At 41.3% G+C, this 20,885-nt stretch overlaps 1 protein-coding gene across 6 annotated transcripts in view; it reads right to left on the bottom strand.

Annotated features, from left to right (window-relative positions):
* Positions 1-973: 973 nt before the first annotated feature.
* Positions 974-20,885, bottom strand: part of INSC (INSC spindle orientation adaptor protein) — a 239,845-nt gene continuing 219,933 nt past the window's right edge. For 5 of the 6 annotated variants that reach the window (XM_077321682.1, XM_077321683.1, XM_077321679.1 and 2 more), the window contains 4 exons: positions 15,422-15,488; positions 13,257-13,412; positions 9,939-10,015; positions 974-3,429 (listed from right to left, as the gene is read on the bottom strand). In XM_077321682.1, the coding sequence (XP_077177797.1) occupies positions 3,301-3,429; positions 9,939-10,015; positions 13,257-13,412; positions 15,422-15,488 (429 nt within the window). In that variant the 3' untranslated portion in view covers positions 974-3,300. The remainder of the gene's footprint in view (positions 3,430-9,938; positions 10,016-13,256; positions 13,413-15,421; positions 15,489-20,885) is intronic. The other variant, XM_077321684.1, reaches the window with a different exon arrangement.

Genomic DNA, 20,885 nt, shown 5'->3' on the forward strand with positions numbered 1-20,885 from the left:
GCTTCTAAAGAAATGGAAGATGGTTAGCTGCCTGCTTAGGCACCTTCTTGGGGAAAGATGCCACACCAGGTGCTTGCAAGTTCAAGCTTCCAACTCTTCAATCCTTGCCAACAGCTTTGAGTTCCTTTCCTTGTTTTCTTCAGATAGGCACTCTTCACAGTTTTTCCAAGCCGCACCTTGTCTGTGGAGATTTCATGAAACTGGCAAAACAAGCTAGGAAACAGTTCTGTGATCAAAAAGCAACAACTAGGTAATATCCCCCCACCAGGAGTATTTGTAGATAACAGACACTCCAACCAGAAGACCAAAGATCAAGACATTCTAAGCACTAGAACAGAGATCAGAATAAGACTATGTAACCCCTGGACCACAGATTAATCAAATTCTCTAACCACTAACCAAACAAGATGCAATGTATGCCACTCACATTATGTGTACTGAAAGGAGTAAAACTGTTTATTAATGATGCCTGTATCTGTATATTGCCCTGACCTGGGTAGCCCAGGCTAGCTTAATCTTTTCAGTTCTCAGAAGCTAAGCAGGGTTGGTCCTGGCAAGTATATGGATGAGAGATCTCCAAGGAATATCAGTGATGTAGTGCAGAGACAGATTAGGACAAACCACCTCTAAATGTCTTTTGCCTTGAAAACCCTAAAGCAATTTCCACTACTATATCTAGAAGAAGAAAGTTTTTACACCCCACTTTTTGATGTGGAAACACATCTTCTGGTGCGTTCAGGGCTGGAGTATAATAGAAATTAATATGGATGTGACATCCATCCCACCTCAGCCCCCGTAACAGAAGTGTTGACTTACTCTTATCTGGTGGCATAAGAGGCAGGGAGGCCGCAGAGACGAGGCTGGGCACCGAAGAAGGAGAGCAACAGTGGTGGAGTGTGTAAGCTTTGGCATGGTCGCAGGTCAGGCCAAGCACTGAAGAAGAGGAGCAGTGGTGGTGGAGTGTGCGGGCCAAGGCATGGCTGTGGGCTGAGGCTGAGTACTGAAGTGGGCCATGGAGGAATGAGTACAACTCACTGCAGCCATGAACCAGAGTCCAGCACCAAAGACAGGCGGCACAGAAGATGGGTGGCAGAAGCAGAGCAAGGGGATTCAGCACCAGGTCTTACCAGCCACCGCCATCCCCAATCCACCTCTTCCCATGCCAGCCACTGAGGCTGAGCGCCCTGCTTTCCTTCTCCAGCCTTCAGGCCAACATTAAGGAGGTGGCATAAAGGCAGGGGTGGCCCCTGGCAAGAATCACATTGTCATAGATTATGTATTTCTCCATAATCTGTGCCTATCAGATTATCATAATTTTTTTCTCTACCAGAATTTTTTTTAATTTTTTAAAATAAATAACCCTACTTACACCCCAAAAAATAGTTTATAGTTAGGCATAATCTGACTGACTGGTCTGTTTTCTCTGCAGCCAATGGGGTCTCACCTTTCATTGGAAGCAAGCTCAGGCATCAACCCACATCATTATTTGCTGAGAATCTTGTTTGTCAGATTATTGTTGGACCACATATTCACAAACAAAAATATTATTTACTTTTTGTAAATTAAAGTATTTCAGATTACTTTCAGACCAGGGGTTTTCAATGCAAATTATTTTTAATACTGTTGGAAACAAAATATTTATGATGCAAAGAAATGTTAGGACAAAAAATGTAAACAGTTCCTTCTAAATGTGGTTTTAAATTTCATGTCTAGAGTATGTCTCCAGTATTATATGTCATACAAAAGCAGATTTTCCAACATGCTTGCTGCTTATGCTAGGTTTGTACAATGTCTGATTATATATTTAAAACATTTCCTGTAATTTAACATGATATCACTGTTATATGAATGTGCCTGGAAACTCCAAAAACAAAACCTTAAATTGGAGCCTGGAACTACCAAATCAATGGCACCACCAATTGGTACCACCGAATCTTGCAAAATGCTTAGGTTGCTAGCCTGCTCTCATTTATGTATTACTTAGTTCCATTTGCTTGGAGAAAGATGCATAAAAGCTCCCAATTTGTACTTTTTGAATGAGAATTTGTACTTAATGAAATACAATAGAACTTGTGTTTTTCAACAAATTATGAGCAATGGCTTACATGTGTCAAGCTCCCAGAGGATGATACACGTTTGTATATGCAGTTTACTAGGTTATGATACTTCTTAGTTTCTTATGCCACTAATTTAGGATGATGTTATACTAGCTATTAATGTATCACCATGCCAGTTATAATATTTAGAATAATCACACTTTCACTCTCCCTGTAGATATTTCTGGTAGCCATTCTTGGGTGTAGAAAATGCTGATACAATGCTGGTGGTCATTGCTGTGGACAGTTGTAAAGATTATGGCCATGGTAAGACTACTTGCTTCACTGGTAGATCACTTCTTGGCACACCTGCCTGGCAAGTGTAATATGTATGACAGCTCCTTAGAATTTCATCCACATGGGCTTCAATACACCTTCTTTGAAACTGAGAATTTGCTGCTCACCAATAAACACAGAATTGTGTTAACATTCTATATTGTTCCTAGCTAATTTGTTAAAATTAGTGTAGGTTGATAAATCAGGTAACACTGCTATTTCTTAAAGTTAAAACTATAACAAACATAACAAGAAGTCTCAGATACATAAATCTGGAAAGAATTTGCTCTAATCTGAACATAAAAAACACAGCCTGGTGGAACCATTTTTAGAAACAAAAAGAGAAAGAATTATTGGAAAGGTTATCAGCTCTTCCACTTTGACTACTTTCTCTACTGCAAATCAAAATCTCTTGAAGCATCTTTTTATTTTAGGGGGGAAAATGTCTGTCAGCATTTCCTTAGAGGTGTATAGTGTGCTGTTTCCCCCTTATGGGAATATAGCAGTATAAAAAAGATATATGGCATCTTCCAAATACTTTCCCAGCATTTCTAGATTCAGATCATTCACAAACTTCTTACTTCTTACTAAACTTCTTACTTCAGAGGAGGGAATAGCAGCTGGATGAGTAAATATAAGATACATATGGCCCTTCCGTTCTATGCAACTGTCAACGCAGACTTGTATGAACCCACCATTGGCTGGAAAATGGGAGGTGGTCTCCTCTGCCTGCACACAGCTGCATCAACTGGGAATCAGGAAGGAACTGAGCTCTTTTTCTCCCCTATGCCCAACATTATGGTTTTACAATATATTGTCTTAAAATAATATAATAAATTAAATCATAAATACTATTGTTAGCAATACAGTCCTGTATAGCATCAATTGCTTTGTTTGGTACATTGCTCAGTTTGGTACATTGGTCTATTTATACAAAACTTTCTTCCATATTGGTACAAAGCAGAAATGAATCCACAAGCCTTGGCTTGACCAACTGCTGGAAATCTGATTCTTGAAGGCCATCAGGACTAATCACAGCTAGTCGTCGTAATGCCGCCTGTAAGAATATGAAATATTATTATTATTATTATCATCATCATCATCATCATTATCATTATTTACATTTATAGTCCACCTGCCTCCTTGGGGGACTCAAGGCAGATTACATAAAAGCACATCAAATCCCATAAAATAGTGTGGTTTTAGAATACAAAGCTTGCTTTCTGCAGTGCTAGATGTCATCTACCAGCTGATAAGAACTGCTTGTTCTGACTGATCGATATGCCAAGAGTCAGAAGCAGTCCACTGCATCACTTTTACTGAACTCAATCAAGGTCACAGGTATTTATACAGAATCTGTGAAGCTGTTGACTGTTCTATGAAACAGACTGTTGATATATGTTTAGCCTTGTATGCTGTATAAAACTAAACACTGAATTTGTTTATTTAGATTTATGGGGCTCAGGGCGGGCAACAATGGGTGTGCCACTGACAAAAGAAAATGCTCAGGATCCAGCACTCCAACGAAAATAGACTGGCTCTGGCCCCAGCCTGGTGGAATGCTCTATCAAGTGAGACCAGAGCCCTGTGTGACCTCAAACAATTCCTCAGGGCTTGCAAGACAGAGCTGTTCCACCAGGACTATGGTTGAGGCCTGAAATAATGTATAAATCTGCTGGTCTCCCAATCAGAATTTTCCAAACTAGATTCTAGACAAGGGGTTACTTTGTTTGACCCCTCCCTAGTCTTTTTCTATATAATAGAGTGAGTTGGGCAATTCAGTATTCAGACTTTCAGTTTTTAGTATTTTAAAATATAATTTAACTTATATTTCTATTTTTTGTATTTGAAATGTTATATGCATAATTTATCTCTGTTGTAATCCACCTTGAGTCCTTGGACCAAGGGCAGAAAATAGATCTTCTGTACCATAAATAAAGCCAGTAAGGGGTGGTGGGAGAAGAGTGGGAGAAGTTTGGCATCTCTACCCACCAATCAGATTGGCTCTTCTATTCCTGATTGGCTGTTCATCCAATGAGGGGCCAATCAGGAAGGACGTCCCACCTCCAGTTGTGTCCCCCTCCAAATTCTTCCATTTGGAAGAAGTATCAGCCCAGTAAGCTGGAGCTGGGAGGGACATCAGCGGCCCTGGGACTGTGGACCAGTGGGGGTGGGGAAGAAGAAGTAGTGTTGGTTGTTATATGCCGCATTTCTCTATCCAAAGGATCTCAAATCAGCTTACATTCACCCTCCCTTTCCTCTCCGCACATTAGACATCCTGTGAGGTAGGTGAGGCTGAGAGATCCCTGATATTACTGCTCAGTCAGAACAGCTTTATCAGTGCTGTGGTGAGTCAAGGTCACCCAGCTGTTGCATGTGGGGGAGTGGGGAATCAAACGTGCCCAATTAGAAGTCCACACTCCTAACCACTAAACCAAGCTGGAGAGGGGGGAGGGAGGCTGTGGTAACACCCCAGTTCCCTGAGGCCAAGTCTACAGACCTCTGAGAAGAGGGTGGCCCATGAGCAGGGTCAGAACAATTACAAGCCCCAAGGAGGTAGATAACCCAACCTCCTTGTTTGGTAGTATTACCACCACCTCTGAATGGGCCCCTAGCCATTCAAGACTCAGAGTAAGTCTTGAGGCCTATCAGGGGGTTACCAGGGAACTTGGCTATGTCCAGAGACAAAACCCACACAAAAAGTTTTTTCTGGTAGTATAGCATGAGTAACGCAGACTAGGCTTCGACTTAGCTTGTTTCAAAATCAAACACAAGGTTTTAAAAACTATTTGGTATTTATTAAGGTACACAGAAGTAAGTTGTATACTAGCAGTGAAAAAATAAGAACATTGTATAATATTTCTGGCTAACATAGGATACTCACAAGAATGGCAAGGGGGTGAGAAAGAGTTTCAAATTCTATAATACAAGTTGCAGGTTCACAAGGTTACAGACAAAGGTTTCCCCCAAAATCTGAACAGAATTGGAACAGATCAAAATCTGAACAGGACAAAACCTGAACAGAGCAAAAACCTGAACAACAAGACGTTACAATAGAAAACCTTTATGGCTTATCCCAATGTGGGGTCTGGGGCACAGAAACCAATCAAATACAAATTTGATTGGTCACCTTGACATTACCCATCATTCAGCACTCCTTTTTTGGAAAGATGGAATGCATCTCTCTGAATGGAGTTGTGACATGTGGTTACAGAGGGTCTGGGCAGCTCTTTGGGGATAGTTGTACATCAAGCAAGGGTTGGCGGGGCTGGGGCTGGTGAGCCTTCATCCATTGGCAGTTTAAAGGTGACCTGAGAAAGAGCCTTTGTTCAGGGTGCCAATTTGTGTACTGGAGCCCTGAGGTTGGGGGTCTCAATAGGAGACCAGTTCAAGTACAAGTTCCATTTAAGTCAATATCAAGGAAAGTCCAAGAACATGCAATAAAGGTAATACAAAAATGGTATTATACCCCAATTAGGGTATATCAAATGAAGAAATCTGGGGATAAAAAACGTTGGAGAGGCTGTGGAAAGGAGGGAACTTTTATTCATATGTGGTGGGATTGTCCAGCCATAATGAAATTCTGAGAGATAATTTTTTTGGAAATTAGTAAAATTATAAAAATGAAATTGGAACCTTCAATCCAGTTGGTTCTCCTCAATTTATTTCTCAATGAAAATGCTCAATGTAAGCAGAAAATATTGGTGAACTTTCTGATTGTAGCTGCCAGGATGTTAATTGCTACTAACTGGAAAAATGCAGATAATATCTCATTAGATAATTGGCGAAAGAAAATTAGGCAGTTTATGATGTTGGAAAAGTTAACAAATAACATTAAAGTAATTCAAGGGGAGAAAAAGATTGAGGATTTCAATATAATTTGGCTTGATTTGGCAAATTACTTAAGGAAATTTTCAGACTATAAGGTATGTGAACTAGTGTTGTAATGTGTGACTTGGAATTATGATGAACAGTTGAAATGTAATACATGAAATGGATATTGTCTACAGGATTCAAATGGTTTATGAAGCTACAGAGTTGTGCTGCAGTGAATTTTGGTTTTGGTGGGGTGTTTCTGTTGATTGTCTGTTATTTATTAATTATAATAAAAAAGCACAAGTGTGGCCTACCCAGCTAGGTGTCCAGCAGCTCAGAGCTGGTGACTGCAGTGGGTGAATGAGGTGGGGACCCATTGGCCACCAACCAGTCACTTCCCTGGTGATGGGACTCTGGGGGCAAGGAACCTGCCCTCCCGGGTGGGAAGGAGTCAGGTATCAGGGCACCCCCAGAGCCCATGTACAGAGCAGCCAGATAGCTGGGATTGTTGAGCTTATTTCTTGTGCTGGTCCATACCTTCAGCTGGAGGTGTTTTTGGCAACAGAATAAAGCTAGTGGCCTTGTTACTGCCAATACGAGTCACATCTTGTTTGGCCCATATGCCATCCCGCCAGTCAAATTGCAGCCACGATTAATGGAGGCCGCCAGTTGACACAGCGGAGTGTGGGCTGGGAAAAACATGATGGCATAAAAGGTCCAGCTGCGGTGTGCAAGCCTGAGTGGGGTAGGCCCAGCCTCTCTGCTGCCGATTACTTCCCGAACAGCTTCCCACCCACCCTCCCAATGTTCTATGGTTTAATTTGTTGTGTATCAGTTGCTTGGTTATCATCACAGCTGCAGTTTAAAGGGGGCACAAGAAAGAGCCTTTGTTCAGGATGCCAGTTTGCGTACTGGAGCCCTGAGGCTAAGGGTCTCAATAAGAGACCGGCTCAAGTACAAGCGTAGCCTACCCGACTGGGTTGGTTAGGGGCTCAGAGCCAGGCAACTGCGGTGGCTGAATGAGGTGGGCGTTCGTCAGCCATCAACCAGTTACCTCCCTGGGGGTGGGACTCTGGGTGCAAGAAAACTGCCCTCCTGGCTAGGAAGGAGTGCCCCCAAAGGTGCCCCCAAAGCAGCCAGACAGCTGGAATTGCTGAGCTCATTTCTTGTGCCAGGCCAACCCTCCGGCCAACCTTCCGTATGGAGGTGTTTTTTGCAACAGAATAAAGCTGTGGCCTAGTTACTGCCAATATGAGTTGTGTTTTGTTTGGCCTATATGCCATTCTGTCAGTCAACTGATGGCATAAGAAGAATATTTGAACATCACCCAGAAGACCAGGGGGTGAAAGGGATCTTGTAGGACTTCCCCAATTTTTTTCCTGTTGAAGTAAGCTTTTAATAGTATCATTGCACTTCCCCAATTCATGTTGTATTTATGTTTGTGCTGAGCTTTTAATGGTTTCACATTCGGCAGTATAGGTCGGTGTGTCAAGATATTTAGAAGTGTGCATTGTGGTCCATGTGAGGAGAGGGTCAAGAGGATTAAGAGTACATAGAAAGAAAGAGCTCTGTCTCTTCCCTCCCATCACAAACACCCTTTGACTCATACCTATCACAGGGTAAAACAACAACCATATGTTTCAAATTCCTTGTCTTAATTTTGGAGCTGAGAACTACTCTCATTTCCAAACTAAATTCATCAAAAAAAAGACAAATAAAAGAAAAAAACAGGCCCCCTTTATAGAGAAGACCGCTTTAAACCCTACTATGTGAAAGTAACCCTGCCTTAGACCCTGAAATCCTTCAACTGGCATGCTACTTTCATTTCTATGGGGTTCATGCCAGTGAAGCACTTTGATGGTCAATTTTTTGTTGGACTCTTATGTCCTGTAAAGATTTATAGCATGACCTCAGGCAAGCCACTTCATCTATCTACTTAAAACCATAAGACTTAAAATTGACACAGAAATTATCTTTGCACAGTACTTAGCATACTGCTGGTTCCATTTTGATTGGTGTCTATAAGCATTACTGTATTACAAATAATAAATCACATGATTTCCAAGCATTTGGGGACAAAAAAATTTGAGTACAAATCTCCATTGTACCAAGAAATATTGTCCACTTATCTTCATTAAAAATAATGTAGCTATTACAGAAATTATTTTCTCTGTCATATGAGTGCAGTTACGAAATACCGGATATTGCTTGCAGCAATGTGATAATAAAGTTAAACTGAAAAACAGCTAACTGTCTTTTAAAAGAAAATAAAATTATTCTAGACCAGCAAGCCAGTACTTTCTAACTTTAAAAATCCTACTCTAGTAAGATCAGGGGAGCATATTTGTCCATAATACGAGGATACTGGGAACTTACGGGAATCAGATCATAAAACTCATGGACATGCAAAGCAGGATACCATGTGTGCTCTTGATAAATACAGCAGAAAGAAGGTCCAACACTGTAATAAGCCGGCACATGTGGAGGTAGAGCCTTGGGTTCCCAGTATTCATATAGGAGAAAATAAGGAGGCAAGCTAGGGAATGCCATTACAGTGGGCGCTGGGCCTGCTTTCCAATCACGTAGTCTGCAGTGAGGGTCAAGTTGTGCTCCCTGTCAGATTCATCCCAGATAACTTAATAGCAGCCAGTGAGAATACAGCCAGCTGCTTCAGCCATAGCTACACTCCTAGATCTATAAATCCCTAGTCTGTGCAGTGTGACTGAATGTGAACTCTTTTAATATCAGACATCAGAAACCTTTATTGGCATAACAGCTGTTTTAATATAAGATTCATATAACAATAATCCAAGCAGGTAAGTTTAGACTGCATTGCATCAGTGCTGCTCTGAAAGCAAATGCAGCACTTATTAAAGTAGCCTTATTCTCTTTAATCATAAACTTTCCATAGTTTTAAACAAAACTTGAAGACTTGCATTCCTGCAATAGTTGTAGAAAACTGTTCCATGGTAATGCCCCTAAAAATGCACCATCAAGTGTGCACACATTTCTACACATCACCTCCTGCTGTAGCCCCAATTGTACCTTGAAATGTTGATCCTAGGGGACAGGAGATTTCCACCAAGAATAGCTAGGGGGAGTCCAAAAACTACCACTGGAGGGGAGAGTTGGCAACCATCCCTTTCATGCACAAGACATTTAGGTGGAATGGACTGCAATGGAAAGACTGAGCTCACACACACACACACAAAGACTTTCCATTCATTTCAGCAAATAATTAGAGAATGCATCTGTGTGTCCTTCCCCCCTCCCTCTCATACAGACTCTACCCTCCCCCAACCTCCCTTCTCCCTCCTTATCTACCAGATGCTAAATGCAGCTTATCTTGGCTTAAAGTTTCCAAAAAACATGCCCAGCACGAAACTGAGTAATATGGAAAGACCAACCATGTGGCCCAAAAAAACCCAACTTCGATGCCGCAACAATATCCGCTTTTCCTTATTGGTATGCATAACACATTCTCCCTGATTCCCAAGAGAAAAAGGTTCAGAGTGCAGGCAAATGATTCAAATTAAAGGCATTCCAACTGACACTGTGATAATCAGAAGTAAACTTTGTGTGCAGAAAGAGCCACTGTGATTCTAATTTGGGGAGAAAGGGGAGAACGGTAACAAAAAGAGCAAATATTATATTTAGATGCGGTAGAAACTGTGAAACTAAATATAATTCCTTCATACCTGAGGCCAACAGAAATGATAATGAAAAGAACTAACAACAGAATGTACTTACTAGACATGCAACTAGAACAGAATCACTATTATTTCTTTCCGTAGGAGACCTGCAGAGCTCTATGAGACGTGGAATACCTAGAGAGATAATATGTAGAGAGTATTTTCTTTTTTTATTTATATAACAGAAATAGTGGATACATTAGGATATTAAAAGTGAATACTCTCCTTCAGTTGTTCCTGTAGTTTAATACAATTTACAAGTCCACTTATTAATGTAATGCAAATAAAAATGCCAGTGACTTTGAAATTCATCTGGAGGTCTCCTATTTACTAAATTTGTTAGCTTGGCCATCTTACATAGTTCTCTGAGCTTATATTTATAGAACATAATAGCCCTGCTGGATCAGACCAAATTATCCATCTAGTTTAACATCCTGTTTTACACAGTGGCTAACCAGTTACTGTAGAGAGCCAACAAACAGCACAGAGTAGGGTTGCCTTGAGTTCTCTCAAAATTACAACAGATCTTTGAATTACAGAGATTAGTTCATTTGAAAGCATCTGAGGGCTATTGTATCACATTCCAGGTGACATCTCTTCCCTCCCCCACCCCTGCAAACTCTGTATGATGCAGACACCACCCCAAATCTCTAGGAATTTCCCAACCTGGAATTTGATACCCTAGCAAAAATCTAGAATCTGTTAGTATTACTGTGTATTTTTGTGTATCCTAGCAAGGAAGCCAAGGCCTTGCCTTAATATTACCTTCTATTCTGAGGTTTGTTTCCTCTTAACATTGAGGTTCCATTTAGTTACCATGACTAGTAGCCATTAACAGTCCTGCCCTTCAAGAATCTGCCTAGTTCCATATGTCTTGTACCCATTACAATGTCCAGTGGCAGTGAATTTAACAGAATCACACTTCTTTTCTTTGTACATCTAGAAGACCTCAAGTATAACATGGATTACAATGCAAGAACAGAACTTTAATTTTTCTTTTTATACTTACAGAAATAGTGGGCTAATGCTGTTTTTACAATTGGCTGGCAAAGTCAAGTACGTTAAAGAACAGCATGTACATCTTACAATGAATTATGTCGTAGAATCAGGCATGGTCTAACTCTACACAAAGGTTTCACTGTTCAGTAATTCTAGTTATGTGCCTTTTCATATTTTTACATGGTATCATCTTGATCCTGCACAAATCATGAACAACATCTTTTCCTGCTAAATGCGTCACTTTTTAGAAACCGGAAAAAGAAAACCCAAACCTTTCTGGCTTAGTGTTGGGGAATCCTTTCTTATGTGTTCAGAAGGGAAGATATATCTCAGTTTGATTGAAAGAAAACTTTCCCTTTGCTTCCTACCTCTGCATTTTCACAATGAACTCTCTTGATGTCATTTCTAACACCAACAAAAGTGAAGATTTTAAAACATATTTTAAGTTAGGGCAACATCCTAGCATTACGACATACAAGTGACAAGTGTTTGGTCTCTGTTTTCTCAGTTAATGCTTTAAAAGTTCCTTCTCAATAATTAGGAAGCCAGCTATTCTTTGCTATGTAGATTAAATGCAATGTGACATCCAGGACCCAACGTACCCAATGATTCAAGCATAAAAGATGCACCAAAGAATAAAATCAAGACGGCATGACTACAGGGAGGCAGGGGGGAGGCAATCCACATCTGGTGCGAAAGGCAAACAAGGGCTAAAAATGGAAAGCCCCATGCTGTATAGGATCTTGCAAGTACAAATGGAGCAACAATGACCCATTATGCACGGCGACAGCCACACCGAACTGCCGCCATTCTGTTGCAACGGGGCAAAAAGCCCCGCTGTCCCCTGATTATACACGTAGGTGGTGCTTCCCCAGCACATGCTGGCTGCCCAGGCACAATGGTCCCATGCACACAATGCGGGGCTAGAAGTGCCAGGAGTGTTCCAAAGCGGCAGCAGCAGCAGCAGGGAGGAATGGGGGCATAGGCCCCCCGCTGAACGATGGTGGGGAGCAGCATGCTGCTCTCCCACTATGGTAGGGGTGGGGGGATGCCCCTGTCAGCTCCACAGAGCCATGGAGCTGGCAGGAGCCAGGCACGAAGTTTGGGGAGGAGCCAGGCACGAAAGCCTGGCTCCTCTGATTATGCACATGGCTGGCTCAACCCAGCCCTTGCCTGCACTCGTGGTGCTCCTAAGCCCACAGAATAATCTGCATTTCTTTAACACAGGTCTTCCAATGGCCTGGGTCAGGCTTGGCTTGAATGGCGGCGACGTTGGGCATTATCGGGGATTTTTCCCAAAGCCCTGCTGCTGCCATTTCGGGTGTTCAGGCTGGTGCATAATCAGTCAATGGCATGGGCAACATGGCCTCTTATATTGATTCAGCCACGGATTCAACCCATCAATTTGGCTTGTAGAGATCTGATTGTTTTGATGATCAATTTGATAGTTTATAGATCTGTTCATGGCTTTGTACAGGCTGTTTCATTGTATTTTTTGGTTTTTTTACTAACCATGCAGTACAGCTCAACTGGCACATATGTTCTCACACAGAGCCTGACTGAAATTTAGTACCTCTCTATACTTGCTGCATAACTGTTCCTCTCAGAAGGCAATCATTTAAATAGACAAATTAGTCAACAATAAATGCTGTGTTTCAATAAAATCCTACCCTTCCACATTCAGCTAAGGAGTCCTTAGTGACACTAATGACAGCCAATCACTATAATCATTTGCACCCTTGTGTCTGTGCAGCTTTGGGAAAACTTAATGAAAACCTGTCCAGCAGGAGTTCATGGCTGCTCCGCACATTCCGAACAGACCAAAGGATCGGTTCACATCTGACTTTTGAACACACTAAATCTTTCCATCGAAAGCATTCATAATGAAATTCTGAGCATCCCAAAGCCCTTAATCCTACAATAGTTATCTGAAATGGCTTCCACAAAGCCATATGTGGGACATATTTCAATATGTGCATCTAGGGATTTTTTCTCCTGCAAAGATTAAATGCATACATGTAAATTGACTATCATAATGTAACCAACCAGCTTGAATGTCAAGCATAACAGAAGAAGATTTGCACAACTAATGATATTGCACAAACTAGTTATCTGTGCTTGGCTCATTTGATTCCTAAACCTCATTCACGATGTACACAGTCAGTACATGAAAGGAAATGAAAGAGTGCATACATTGAAAAAAAGGAACCTAAACATTAGTAAATTAATGAAATACAACTTATGTGGTACCCTGCAGAAAATGACATGACTGAAGAGACCTCATGATGAGAACAATAAAAGCTGTTGATTCCTGGATCTCAGAAGGATGTGAATTTTAGCATATTTTACACCACAGGTTAAGCTTTAAAATTCTTACAGCTAAGCTTTATGGCAGCATGTGCTACTTCATGATCACGGCTCAGCCGGGCAAGTGTAACTGCAGCTTTTTGCTGAACTCGTTCACAAGCAGCCACTTCTGGTGAATTCCCAGATGATGATTTCTCAAACAGCATTTCCATTAAAACCTGAACACCTACAAAGAAGTGAGAGATTACTTGTAACCATTCCAGACGACAATTAAAACCTTTAGCCCCAAAGCAGCAATAAATAATTAGGCAAGTTATATAGTAAAAAACAAATATCAACAGCAGTATCACAACTCCAAATATCCTCAAAATTGCACTATTATATTGTGAATAATTACAATTTTATTTAGTTAAATTTTGGAAATAAATATTTTAATAAATGAATACCTAACAGTTGCACCAAGCTCACATGCACGTTCAGAAAAGCAGTTGCAAGATTATTTTTAGAGTATTATAGTAACCCAACATGTATCTTATTTAAATCATTTTTGTGAGCCTGAGCTGAAAATATTTATTTCAAATTTGGAAAGTTTTCTTCAGCTTGTTAAAGTGGTGCTGGTAATAGATCTAAACATAATTTTAGACAAATGACTCTGACTAAATACATGACTTAGGCAGAAAGGATCTCAGAAAATAACAAATGTTATCTAGCCGTATTATTTATTATTATTTATTTACAAAATTTGTATATCACCTGTCTGCCCTTACAAGGGCCACCAGGATGGCTAATCATTTAAATTTACATGAAATCACATTTTTAAAACAATTAAAATCAACCCTCCTCAACACATAGCAAATAATTAAAAGTGTTATAGCACAAACAAAACACAGCAATTAAAACATTTGTTAGGAAGGAGAGATCATTGAGGGAATATCAAAAGAAATAAAGACATCTGCACCTGCTGGCAGAAGATATCACTAGAAGGGGACAGATTAATTTCCTTGGGGAGAGAGTTCCAAAGCATTGGTATCATGACCAAGAAGGCCACTGGCTGACTGACTAAACTCAGAAGTCAGGGACACAAGAAGCAGAGTTTGTGCAGGTTCATAAGTGTGCTTCGGGGATGTTGACTAACACAATGCCATTCACAATGGGTCGCAATTTAAATACCAGGTTAGACTTTCAGCCCACTAGAAGCACTTCTGTCTTGCCAGCATTAAACTTCAGTTTATCAGCCCACTTCCACTTGGAAACAGCCTGTTTCAGGGTTTTTAAAGTCATCGTTCGATCAGCTGGAAAGGTGAGCTAGAGGTGAGTATCACCTGTAGCTAATGACCTCACCCAGCAGTTTCATGCAGATATTAAAGAGCATAGGGGACAAGATGGAACTTTTCAGGAACCCATAGATCAAAAACAAAGAGGCTGAGCAGCAGTGCCCCAACACCACTTTCTAAAATATAAGTTCCCAAGTATATTTGGGGTGATAGAAGGATCTGGGGGAGGAGTAATAGAAGGATCTGGGGGAGGAGTGAGGAATTTGGGGGCGGTAGAGGGACAGCAGTTTGATTCCTCCTGCTGTGGCTCTGTTTTCCTAGTTTTCCAAGCTGCATTGTCATTGCCTGCCTCTGTGTGGTACTGACCATGGACTTCCTTGGTGATCTCCCATCCCAGTGCTGACCAGAAGTAAACCTGCTTAGCTCCTAAAGAAAGTGACAGCTTCACGAGGTGGGTTGTATGGGATCATATTCCTGCTGAGCTTCCCCTCCTCAGATTCTGTACTTCCCAGGCTCCACCCCAAATCTTTCTGTCAGTCTCTGTCTCTCAGACATAAATATGGCCACTGTAGAACAACCAAAATTAAGTATAGGCAACATGCTGTGTTTTGAATTTGTAGTAGACCTAACAATAGAAAACAGGCGTGTGTTCATATGTGTGCAGGGGAGGCACTAGGGATTTGACCTAGGAGTCAAGGGGGTGGCAGCATGAAAAAGTTTGGGAACAACTCTTCTAATTCCCTCCCATTAGATTGCTGCTAGATGTGAGCATACCTGCTATGGTTGGACATGCACCTGGGGTCCCATTGGTAACATATCAGCCAAACCCATGCACCATGCAGGACTAGGCATACTTGTCTGGGTGCCAATTGATGGTGAAGATCCTGCACAACAGATCTAATGTATACACTTATTCTTCAAATGTAGCCTGTTACATATTTATAACATTTTAAATACATACCATTTCCTTCAATTATGTCTGAAGCACATTGGTCCAGGACAGACATGTTTGCTAATATTGTCACAATCTATATTAAGAAAGAGAGAAATACTTTTGAAAATTTTCTTTTCAGAATGATTTACATTACAAGTTATATTAACCACTAATTAAGGAGTAATTTTCTTCCATTTTCTGAAGGTCCTCTTCTTGATTCACCAGCCAGTGTTGCCATCTGTAACCATTGTTGGCGCTAAAATTTCGGATAAGCCACTGTGGGAAGAGCATGTCCAGACCCCGTATCCAGCTGTCCGGACTCCACTTACATTCAGACATGCTCTGTGGGCCAATTGCTGGGTGCACCTGGCCAGCCCCAAGAGCATCCACCCACACAAGACAGCTGGGATGCGCTCAGAAAGCCTCGTGGACCATTGCACCCTGGCCTAGCCAACGCTCACCCTTCCTGCCTGCCCAGCAGGCCGGGCACCTGCAGAGGCATCGTGAGGGCCTAACCAGTGCCCGGCCCACTAACTCACCGTCTCATTGTGACTTTTTGCACCCGGCCCACCACCGGCGGGGACCTTCTCCAGCATGGGGGGAGCACCAGCTGCCCAGGGAGGTGGCCAGTTCCTATGGTCCCCCACCCCGAAAATCCCTGTCAATGGAATGTCAAAGATCCTCACCCCTCACCCCTCCCCCCACCATGCATTCCTGAGCCACGCCAGCCCCTTTCGAAGTGGGGTTGCCTGCAGATGAGACAGCTGCCTGGGGGTGGGAGCCACGAGCATACCTCTGTTTTCCCCTGCCCTAACAAGTGCTGAATCGCCTTAAATGCTCCTCACCACACTTTTCTGGCCCTGGGGATGGGGGCCAGGAGCAGAGATCCTCCCCCCACCAAAAGCCCTGCTGCTGAAGCACCTCCCTCTTTCTTTCTTCCTCCCTTTCTTGCTCTACTTCTACATGTCTACATTTCTTCCTCTCACTTTCTTCCTTTCTTGCTTCTCCCTCACTCTTCTTCACTCTCTCTTTTTCTCTCCACTTCTCTCTATCTCCCAGTCTTCCTCAGCTACTCCCCCGCCCCATGTCCTTCAAGTTCAAAGAGGCCAGGAGGCTAGGGCAGCTTACTGGCAGCAGGGCATGCCCTGGGGCTGCCTTCTCTTCCACCCAGCAAACTTCTGAAACTGGCAGAAAGTTATAGATGGTCAGCTGCCCTATTATTAGCCTTTCCTGGCTAGGAGCTCCCTTCTGATTGAGGCTAAGCTACCAGGGCAGGCCATTTCTCACTGAGGGCCATTTTCTATTGGTGGAATATTTCCAATTGCAGCCAATCAGTTAGAGAGTCAGTTGTCTGCATGCAATTTGAACTGATTGGCCCTCATTGGCAGAATGTTCTCTCTCTCTATTGGTGGCATGCCCCCAGAGAGGGCCAATCAGGTAGGGAGTGAGCTGTCAATTTGAGCTTTATTATGTTTAGTGACAGTGATATGAGAAACATGAGATTACACTCAGGCTAAGAGAGGGCTTCAATAAGGGTGGAACTTTGAAGAATAAATATTTTAATTGGGGGACTCCAAGAGAGGTATATTTGGACACATTTTATTTAGTGTGGAAGTCTCTTCATTTATATTTTTACCACCTTATAGTTCCCATTGTTACATCACATGAGTGTATTTAAATATTAGACCATTGAAAAAGACCCCAAGAGAGGTTGAAATGCATTTAGTTTTTTTCATTCACCCATGTGTCAGTATGCTTTGGATTTCTGCAATACTAAGTGACTAATGTTGATATTTTAAAATTGTATACATACACAGGAATTAAAATAAATATTTGTATTTAATATATTCTGCTGCTGCTCAACCTTTTAAGTTCCTAGCTCAACTAATTTTAGAACAAGCCATATTCCTCCCCAATCTAGCTATGACTCCTATTTGCTAGGTTTGAATTCCAGATAATATCAGAATTTTGTTTCATTTATAATAATAAAGCAGTATGACATCCTGAAGAGGCATAAAAGGGGAATTTGACTTAAGATTTTATAGGTTTGGGGCCTTTTAAAAAAACAGAGAGATAGGTATGAAGTTTAGGCAAGGTAAAACTCCTCCATAACCTTCTAGTCTCCACATCCTGCAAATTAGCAAGTATAAAAGTTATAAGCTCAAAATATTTGTTGGAACTCAGTGTGTGCTATGCAGTGTAGGGAAAAATATACAAGAGAAACAAACATTTGGATAACATAGCTTCTAGCTCTGTCTGATGTATTCAAACAAACCCCTACAGATAGAAATAAGTAAGCCAAGTTGCTATCAATTTGGCTCTCACCAGGCCATTATAGTAACAAAGGAAATTTGCTTTGGGTGATACAGCACACAAAGGTCTTCTCCTTCTGTCAGCAGTGCAATAGTGTCATCTCTCTGAATAAACAGATCTGCTTAGAATGCAGATGACTTGATGAAACACGAAGTAGTGACAGGTACAAAAATGAGAACTCGAGACACATCTCTGTATTTAATTATTAACAGAGTTTCTAGCAAAGTGTATATATTTCTTCATTCTAAATTATATCCTGTTAATGAAAATTACTTACTCCATGCAGAGCCACGTGGCTTTCTAACCAAAAGATGAAGAATTCAATTAAGAATGTATTATAATACCTTCTGTACCTAATTTAAAACTATACAAAGACGCAGCAACACTTACATACATAGTGGACTGGATACGGGAACCGCACTCAAGAGAATTGGTATTTGAAAGAAAAACCATGGGTAACAGTTTTCATGAAAGACTATGGCCAGCAGGAAAACAAAAACAAAAAGTAGTAGCAAATACCTGGACTAGTGGGCTTATGAATGTATGGTCAAGATATAATAAGAGACTTTCCCCCACACCATCAATATTGAAATCGCCAATTGAGGCACATTTTGGTAAAGCTCAACAAAAAAGGTTGACCTGTATTCAGTACAAAGACTTAATATCAAAGACTGGTAAGCTTAAGGATATACAAACAATAAAGGATGAAGGAGTAGAAATTCAATGGTTAGAGTACAACCAACTAGTATCCAGATTTAAAGCAGAGTTCCAGCAACCGTTAAATCTAGAGGCCCCAATACCAGAGTTTGAAAACTTAGTAATCCAAGATAAACCACATTTACAGGGCCAAATATATAAACTGTTACTAAGGTACGAGACAGAAATGGAACGGGTAAAGCCATGTATGATCAAATGGATGCAAAATATTGAGACTAATGTGACAATGGAACAATGGGAGTTAGTATGGTCTAGAATACCAAAGTATACCAACAGTCAAATACTTAAAGAAAATTGGTACAAAATGTTTTATAGGTGGTATGTAACTCCAAAAGTGATCGCTAAAATTGCCAAAAATTGTAACAACAAATGTTGGAAATGTGATGATAAAGTAGGTTCTTTTTTTCATATGTGGTGGAGATGTGAAAAAGTTTATAAGTTTTGGGCAAAAATACATACTATTATGCAGAAAATGTGGGGTCTTAGATTCCCTATGAAAGCTGAAGCTATGTTATTAAGTGTTCCTCCTCAGTGCCTCCCAACCCACACACAGAGCTTCTTCTTCTACGCGACGACGGCAGCAAGACTAGAATTGGCCAAGAAATGGAAAACGCAAGAACTACCCTCGACAGAAGACTGGCTGAATAAACTAGCTGACTTTGCCAAGATGGCTAAACTGACACTGATAATTAATGGAAAAACAGAAGAGGCCTTTCAAGAACAATGGGGCCCTTACCTGAACTATCTAAAAAAATAACACAAAGGGGATTGAAACAGGGAACCAAATGTATTAAATGAAGAGCATAGTCCTCTTTTTTCTGTATTGACAACATAGATTGCATATATCTTACTGTCTTTAATATTGGAAAATAAAAATAAAAACTTTATAAAAAAAAAAAAAAAAGAATGTATTATAATACCTTCCAATTATTCCAGTCTTTCAAGTTATTATATCTAATAAGTGGGCCCATTCCGCACCAGGATCAATGTGGCAAATTGATTATGGAAAGAAAAAACGGAATTTAAAATAGTGGAATTCGGTGTAATGCATACCTGCCTTTGTAGTGGAATCCAGTTGCGTTTTGTTTCCCACAGGTTTCCAGTCTCGACAAAAATCGCTAGAAAGGAAGCAATTTTTGCCGTGCTTTGTCCCGCCCCTGGCCGTCAATCAAACGAGCAGCCAATGGGCAGTTGTTACCATGCTCTGGAAAAGCCCCTTTGCCTTTAAGAACATGTTTTTTTAAAAATAAAAATACACGTTGCAACGAATATGCCTTGATTCCTTGATTCCTTGCTTCCTCCTAACGTAGAGACCCATCTAGCTGGCAGCTGGCCTGTGAGCTGCCGATTCATCATTGCCATGCTCCCCCTAGTGAACCCCCCCCCCCATGCACTGGCGCGATTTTCGGCCGAAAATAACGGGAACTTGCAAGCGGGGCTGTGTTGTGCTTGGTGACTTAGGGGAGCTTTAAAGCAGCTCTGTGGAGGGACTGCAGCCGGAGAAGCCTCGCTGGGTGAATGAAGGCTTGCCGGTTCGTTGCTCTGAGAAAAAAAATTGGTGATCGCTTCACCCGAAGTTCAGAGGAGAGAGCCAGGGGGAGGGACTTTGCTGAAACCGCAACAATGGTAACGCACAGAACATTTCGCTAGTGTTGCAGATTGGTTGCAAGGGTGTAGCGCTTTCCAGAGGGTGAATCCACTTTTTGGGATTTCCCTGGAAGCGCTACAACAAAGCACTTCTAGCGGGACTGTTTCAGGAGTGTGGCAGATTGTGTATGACGTTGTACATAACTGCATATTAGTAGCGATTACAATTTCCCACACTCCTGCTACGTTGTACATAACTGCATATTAGTAGCGATTACAATTTCCCACACTCCTGCTACATTAAACCTGTGCGGAATGGACTGTGATCTTGGAATTTGTTTTAGGTACATCTTTCCATATTGCTAATTATTTGAGTGATGGGTTTATATTAGTTCAGTCAGCCCATGTCCCTTGCCTGTAATTATCCAGAAATCTATGTATGTGTGAGACTGTCCACAGGAAGATTATGGAAGGATCTGCAAGATCCAGGTTTGAATCCCTACTCTGCCATGGAAGCCATGGGTGACCTTGTGCCAGTCACGCACTCTCAGCCTAACTTACCTTGCAAAGTTGTTGTGAGAATAGAATGGAGGAGAGCAGAACAATGTAAGCTCATTTAGGTCCTCATACCAAATAAAATCATAGCACTATTGGACCTTAAGCAGTTCCACAAAGGCTGTAAAACAGAGCTGTTGAGGTCTAGAAGAACATCAATATTCTACCTGGCATCGCTGCCTTAATCCATCAATAAATGTCATCTGATGAACAATATTTATATTGTTTCCATCCTCTTCTCCTTGAGAAGAAAGTACATCTGACAATCAGCCTTTATCTATTTTGCTTTGATCTATTTTATGTTTTTAGGAAAGTACAG

The sequence above is a fragment of the Paroedura picta genome, chromosome 2, assembly GCF_049243985.1.
Source record: "Paroedura picta isolate Pp20150507F chromosome 2, Ppicta_v3.0, whole genome shotgun sequence".
Taxonomy (NCBI): domain Eukaryota; kingdom Metazoa; phylum Chordata; class Lepidosauria; order Squamata; family Gekkonidae; genus Paroedura; species Paroedura picta.